At 36.2% G+C, this 7,467-nt stretch overlaps 1 protein-coding gene across 1 annotated transcript in view; it reads right to left on the reverse strand.

Annotated features, from left to right (window-relative positions):
• The window catches only part of RAPGEF6 (Rap guanine nucleotide exchange factor 6), a 134,833-nt gene that overhangs the window by 60,702 nt on the left and 66,664 nt on the right, over positions 1 to 7,467 (reverse strand). Inside the window, 4 exon segments of the mRNA XM_017847862.1 lie at positions 1,952 to 2,063; positions 5,023 to 5,127; positions 5,129 to 5,173; positions 5,176 to 5,226. Of these exon segments, the coding sequence (XP_017703351.1) occupies positions 1,952 to 2,063; positions 5,023 to 5,127; positions 5,129 to 5,173; positions 5,176 to 5,226 (313 nt within the window).

Below are 7,467 nucleotides of genomic sequence, written 5' to 3' on the forward strand. Positions count from 1 at the left end.
ATTTACAATCCTTTAGCTAGACACAGAGCGCTGACTGGTGCGTTTTTACAGAGTGCTGATTGGTGCATTTACAATCTGTAGCTAGACAGAAAAGTTCTCCAAGTCTCCACTTGACCCAGGAAGTCCAGCTGGCTTCACCTGTCAGTATCACTGAACAAATGTCTTCTGGTCACAGCTTTCCTTTTTGTAGCTATCCAGACTGCAAGTTTGATATAGGATGACCTAACTGCTCAACTCTATTTCATGGTAATGCCAGAGTTATTAGGGATTTATTATGGGCATCCCCACATCTAGAGTAAAATGTTCCATTTCTACAAATATTTTACAAATATTCTGCTGTAATTTAATAGATAAATTAAAATTCCAGAATAGAAAGAGAGTAAACTGCGATTGCCAGCTGTTTTCTTCTCTGGGTGCATTTGCTAAATCTAAACATGAGGTGTTTAGCTTTCTCCTTGGTGTTCTGCTTTCCACCTAGGGTAAGGAAGAAAGAGCTGACTGCTATGTTCCCCCTTTGTGGCACCATGTAACTTCTATCCTCTGCCATATCCAACCCAGGGTTCTGTTGGCCAACTGCTTTCCTGCTACTCAAAGGGTTCTGAGGGTATGGCTTCTGTCTTTTGCATCCTTTAGATCTACTTTTTCTGTATCCCAGAGTTCATAGGGGTTCACACTATCTCTGTATTTTTATTATTTTTATTCTGAATATTTAATACCAGTTAGTAATCTTTATGTGACTGGTACAAAAGGTTTAAAGGTATTAGATGCTTAGAAGAAACCTAGGAAATAGTGCTAGAGAAATTGAAGCTTGGAAAGACTAAATAATTTGCTCAAAGACAGCAAGTCCTGCTTTCATATTTTTCAAAACTGGAAATCTCTTTCGTTTAACCTAAAAGTTGGCATTTCTAGATACTAGTACAAACTCCAGGAAATCAAAAAATTCTGAAGGCTTACTTACTTATTCTATGCTAAAGTACCATAATACTAAATGGCCAATTGACAGTTATATACCAGATTTAACATGATGTAATTCAGTCAAAGGGACTCAAAAAGAGGAAAAAACCCACGTTTCATTTTTCATTATGACTAAGCACAATATAAAAAAGCCAAAGTGAAAAAAATAAAACTCACACTTTCTTTCCATAGGCATAGCTTTTAAAGCCAACTCTTACTTCTCAAATTGTAACCTAAACAACCTAGAGAGATTGTTTTCCTCCCTACTTCATAAGAACTCTTAAATTTTCTTTGATATTTCAATTGCTATATGATTTTACTGTTACTCTTTTCAGAATTTCTGCAAAAATCCTAAAGTGTCTAAGGCAATCAAATGACAGTATATCTTTCCTACACGTTTAAAAAAACAAACAGTAGATTTGGTTAAAAGTATGAGCTTAGTCACTGATTTAAATATAAACATGATAAAAACACAACAGAGGCACTTTAATCATTTTTCCACACAAAGGTAGAATATGCTTTTATTAGAAATCTGTAATTTACTCAGTACTCAAGTCAATGCTTTACTCAGTTTATTTCCATAAAACAGCTAACCTGGCATTCATATTACTTCAGAAAGCTAGCTTAAAGATTAGAAGTAGACTGATTTGCACACTAGCTGGGGGAAAACATGCCTGCTTATAACTTCTTAGTTTTATTCAGGTTATTCTACGTTTCATTCAGTATCCCTCCAGCAGAGTATATAATACATGCTCAGTAGGAATTTCATAAATGACTAACTGTAGCTATACACCTATTTTAAAACTTACTTTTATCAAAATAAAACATAATGAAAATGAAAATTCTAGAATACACAACAGTTCAACACAAAAGATTCTGAAACTAGATTAAGACCTTAGACAAAACATGTATACATTTTACTATCTTTTTTTCCACTGTAATGACTTTTCTATTACCAAATTAAGAAGAAAGAGTTCAGGCAATTTTACAACAAAACTCACCAAAATGTTGGTCTTCACAGTAAGTGCAAGATGAGTATTATTCCTCAAAATTTCAAGGGCTTTCATAAATGTAATATTCTCAAAGTTTTGTCCATTTACTTCCATAATCTCAAGAGAAAAGTATTTAAAAAATACCAATTAGTACAGAACAGTATTAGTTACTCCTACAACCTTAAAAGTTTGTTAGTGAATAAATAAAATGAAACTTGAATAAAATGTACTCCTATGTGAACAACAGTTATCTCTGTGAGAAGCTGGACTACTGTATTTCTTTTTCTCTACATTGTTGTATTTTCCAAATTCTTTACTATAAACATTTTTTTAAATTAATGGCCCCTGGGATCATACTGAGGAAATTTTAAAAATACACACACCAGATGGTTTATGAAGGAAAAAATTTAATCATGGCAGATCAGCTCATAAAAATTATTGCCTGCAAATGTATATACAAATTTGTCAAATATTCTCAATGTAAATTTACTGCATTTCAGAGAGAGGTGATTCTTTTAAAAGGAGTACTTTAAATATATTTAATATGATTTTCTGCCACAGATTGAATCAGGCAGCCAAATAGCAAGAAGCACAACTGAAATGGGTTCTTCTTCCAGGTAAACACTGCTGACCCTTCACAACACAGCTTCCCCAATTTGGCTATACCTCAGAATCACAGAAGCAGTTTATTTTAAGAAGTACTGATTCTAAGGGAAAAGGATAAAAAAAATTAGCAAAACTAGTCAAAACCAGTCAGAACAGACAGCGGATCTAGGGGATCAACATAAAATTTCAAAAGGATAAGAAAAGAGTGAAAAAAATATTAGGGAAAGGAAAAAAAAATTCCATAGAAGTAAAATTCCCAGAGTTGAAAAAAGACTTGCATCTAAGCACTAAAATGTCTTATCTAGTACCATGCAAAAATAATAAAAGATATCTATTTTTAAAAACATATCCCAATGAAATTTCTGTGTTCCAAGGAGAAACAATAAAGTATCTATAAACATCATTGTGGGAAGATAACCCAAAGGTACCTACAAAAAACTCTTGCAAAGAGTTTGGACTTCTCTTGGGCAATGTTAAGTTGATGTGATAACTTTCTGTGACTTTAGCATTCTGAGGGAAAAGTCACTGTTGGAAAAAGATGTTATACTCCATTGAACACAAGTATCTTCAGGAAGGCAAGAACATGTAATACTATATCACCCATCTGTTCCTTAAAAAAGTACTAGAAGAAGTACCAAAGATAAATGAATTGAAATAATGGGGATATACAGTGCAAATGAAATGGAAGTGATCAATGAAATCAGTTAAACAGGTGTAAATTTCTAAATGCTTGTTTAAAAGCTTATGAAACTTAATGCAAATGTCAAAAGCCTTCTTGAAACAGAAGATACATAATGTTAAAAAAATAATAATAATGTAGATCTAAAATCTCAGATCATTTCAGCAGTAGTTGTGAATATTGAAGGAAGAAGTAAAAGCATGATAAATTTCATTCTCAGGGATGATTTCACTAGTGCGTGCGTGTGTGTGTGTGTGTGTGTGTGTGTGTGTGTGTGTGAAGAATTAGATTATTAAATGTGTCTGTGATACAAATAACTGAACAATAAATATACTGACTCCAGGATCCTAGCTGTTAGACATTCCTAATGAGTAGTCTGGGGTAAGGCCCAGAAAACTCTACTGTGGAAGCTATCCTGGGAATTGTAGGCTGTTTAGCAGCATCCTCAGCCTCTGTCCACCAACATGCCAGTAGTAATCCCCAAGTCATAATAATAAAAAATATCTGCAGACACTGCCACTAGTTGAGAACCACTGTTCTCGAGTGTAGAACCTTTCATAATATGAATGAGCTCATAATTTAAAAAAAATTATAGCATGGTTCAGTTAAAGTAAAGCCACATTCTAAAATAAAGAACAAAATTTTAAATGGGGAAAAAGCAAGTTTCCTAAATGATTCTGATGATCAGGCAGATTTGGGAGACCACCCTTTGAAGTACATGAGAATCATCTAGAGCAGAGGTCCCCAACCGCCAGGACACAAACCCCATGGCCTTTTAGGAACTGGGCCACACAGCAGGAGGTGACCAGTGCGCCAGTGAGCATTACCGCCTGAGCTCCGCCTCCTGTTAAATCAGCAGTGACATTAGATTCTCATAGGAGTGTGAACCCTGATGAGAACTGCAAATGCAAGGGATCTAGGGCACTCCTTATGAAAATTTAACGTCTGACTGCGTGATGACCTGAGGTGGATCAGTTTCATCCAAAAACCATCTCCATCCCCCCAGCTCCAACTCCCTGGTCCATGAGAAAACTGTCTTCCACAAAACTGGTCCCTGGTGCCAAAAAGGTTGGGGACCACTGATCTAGAGAGTTTTGTTAAAAATACAGATGTTCAGACATCATTGCTCAAGAATGTGGTCAATATAATTAACAGGATTGAGAGAAGACTGGGAATTGCATTTTTTATGTAACAAAGTTGCCAGCAGGTCACATTTGGAATAGGCTGCTCTATACTTTCCTAATGCCTACACTAAAAAAATAAATCACCAACAAATTCCTAAGAGTGTCTTTTTTCCTAGTCCCCCATTTGGCTCACTTTGCTTATGGATATAGTTATGTCACCATATGAACATAATTTAATGATTACCGTAACCTTCAGTAATCTGCAGCCACTTACATTTGAGAGTGCTATGAGGTAGAAGTGCTGTCTCCTTCAAAACTTGCAAGGGTGCTAATTCATATATTGATCGTTCTGGAGTATTCTCAAGTTGCCAGCTTATACAGTTCCCTAATCCATGAAGGATAGGCAGGCCCATTCAAAGGAGGTCATGTTGACAGAGCTCAGCAGACCATGTTATTTCTGGTCACACTACACCAAATTTTCCATTAAAAGTAATAAATATATGACAAATACATTTTAAAAATAAACCATATGCAGATACTACCTCTAAAAAAAGGCTCAGAAAAATATTTCCTTAAACTGATCATGCTTTCTGGAAGATGAGAACAAAAGCAGCAGGCACAATACTTTTAAGAAGGCTTGAATATAAGTGGTTGGTTATCTACTTACCTGATCACCACGTTTCAGTCCTGAATCGGCAGCTTTGCTACCAGGTTCTACTACTTCAACAAAAATACCAAATCCCTTCTCACTTCCTCCATTAAGGCTGAATTGTAGAGGGGACTCGCGGGAAGCCTTCTGCAGCACAACCTGTCTCCACTTAGCCTTTGCAGCACAGGCAATATTCAATAACCGGAGATGACCATTCATCTTCTGTAAAGCAGAAAAGGGTACATGTATATAAATGTATCTATTCCTACGGGTTTTTAAAAAGTCACCTAAAATTATTAGAATTAGAGTTATAAATATACATGTATAAGCTGAGGCAAACAAAACTGAAGAAGGGGGCACTCCCACTCCAAAGCACTCTCAACGAGATTTCTTAATATGACTATAAGACCTTTAAATTATCATAAGTTAAAAAAGATTTCCAAGTGATGTCTCAATTACAGAGAGATGACAAAAAATTACTTATCATTCCTTAAACTTTTCCTAATACACACTCTTCTCCCACCTTGCTTATCTCCTAGCTGTTATATAAAACCAGAATCTTTAAAACCTTTATTCAAAACCTTGAACGACTTGAACCACCTTTTCAAATACTGTCCAATGTTCAAAGAAACATTCAAGTTTTCACCTCGTCCAGAAAAGACTTCCTTCTTGTATTATTTTAGCTCTTCCTTAAACTCAGTAAGAATCTGACTTCCAGTTCTAATTCCAGTTTCAATTATCTCAAATAGTGTTAATATGTGCAAATCTTATGTCGATAACAAAAGCTAAAGTTTTTTTTTTTTTTTAAAGCAGACACCAAGTCTTAATATTTGTTCTGATCCTACATTAATGCCTTTGAGTATAAAGTAGAACGCAATGAATACCTGATGGCTAACTGACTAGTGGAAAAAAAATCCCATAACTTTTTTTTCCACACTCTGATGTCCCTTGAATATTTACACAGCCAACACAGGATGAGTCAAATGATAGTGGAGTGACTCTATAACCCTTTAATCAAGTTCCCAGTGTTGTTCACTCTCCCCATTTTGTATAGAGCACATATGCTGCTGACAAGTCAACAGGAACCAAGGGGTAACGAAAGGGACCAGATTTGTCAATTTTTCCCACTTCATTCAACTCAATCCACTTATGCTCTGTAACTAATAATTACAGCTCTTGAGCATTTGCTATGTGACAGGTTTTGTGTACAGACTGTTATGCTTATCAGCTCATTATAATCCTTACAACAATCTCAATGAACTAGGAACTACTATCTTTACAAATAACACAACTCAGGCATAAGATCAGGCAATCTGTCTGAGTTTACAAATCTAGCAAATGGTGGAGCTTGAACTGTACTCCTAAAGCACTATGCTACATTACTACTTACTTCCTAAAATTTCAAGTTACTTGGAGCAGGTAACCAAGTCACAGCTCAAAGTTTTACATCTGACAGGGAGAATAAAATGAATTTATGAATAGCTACTGTGGACTTTGAGGGAATTATCTTAGGTGCTGTACATTTAGAAAAGGTGAATCCCATGTAGAAAAGAAACCTAGAAAGTCTTAATATAGATTTGATATTTAGGATATGCACTGGAAAATGAAACGGAGTTTCAATAGGCGAGGAAAAGAAAATTCTAGCATGGTCTGGATGCAGAACTGGAAAATAAAATAAAATAGTTTGATTTGGCTATAATCTAGGGTACACAGGAAAAAGGGCAAAAAGGTAGGCAAGGGACCTGAATATATGGGGGAGGAACTGCTTTGGTAGGAAGAATAGTTTACCGACAAAGAGAATAACAGTCATCACACGTGTGTTTTAAAAGCAATCTTTTGGCCACACAGAATGAACTAGAAGAGCAACTAGAACTAGGATCAGTTAGCAGGTTATTATAACAGATCAGATATAATGAAATAATTAAGTCCTAAACTAGGCAGTAAAAAAGAAATGGCTGAGAGAGACCATAAGAAAATACGTGAACATACAGGTATATGACTAAATCAGTGACCTAGGTGACTTTAGCAACTGACTGGAAATCCTGGCCAGGGAATTCAAGAGAGTGAGGGTACACATATAACACCAGGTTTATAAGCCTGAGTGACTAAGAGATAAGAATGTCATTAGTCTTAATACAGAAATGGAAGAGTTGGGCGGGGTGCGGTGGCTCACGCCTATAATCTCAGCACTCTGGAAGGCTGAGGCGGGCAGATCATGAGGTCAGGAGTTCAAGACCAGCCTGGGCAATATGGTGAAACCCTGTCTCTGCTAAAAATACAAAAACTAGCTGGGCATGGTGGCACGCGCCTGAAGTCCCATCTACTCAGGAGGCTGAGGCAGGAGAATTGCTTGAACCCAGAAGGTGGAGGTTGCAGTGAGCCAAGACTGTGCCACTGCACTCCAGCCTGGGCAACAGAGCGAGACTCCGTCTCCAAAAAAAAAAAAAAAAAAAAAAAAAAAAA

Source organism: Rhinopithecus bieti, unplaced genomic scaffold, assembly GCF_001698545.2.
Source record: "Rhinopithecus bieti isolate Rb0 unplaced genomic scaffold, ASM169854v2 scaffold_28846, whole genome shotgun sequence".
Classification (NCBI taxonomy): Eukaryota; Metazoa; Chordata; class Mammalia; order Primates; family Cercopithecidae; genus Rhinopithecus; species Rhinopithecus bieti.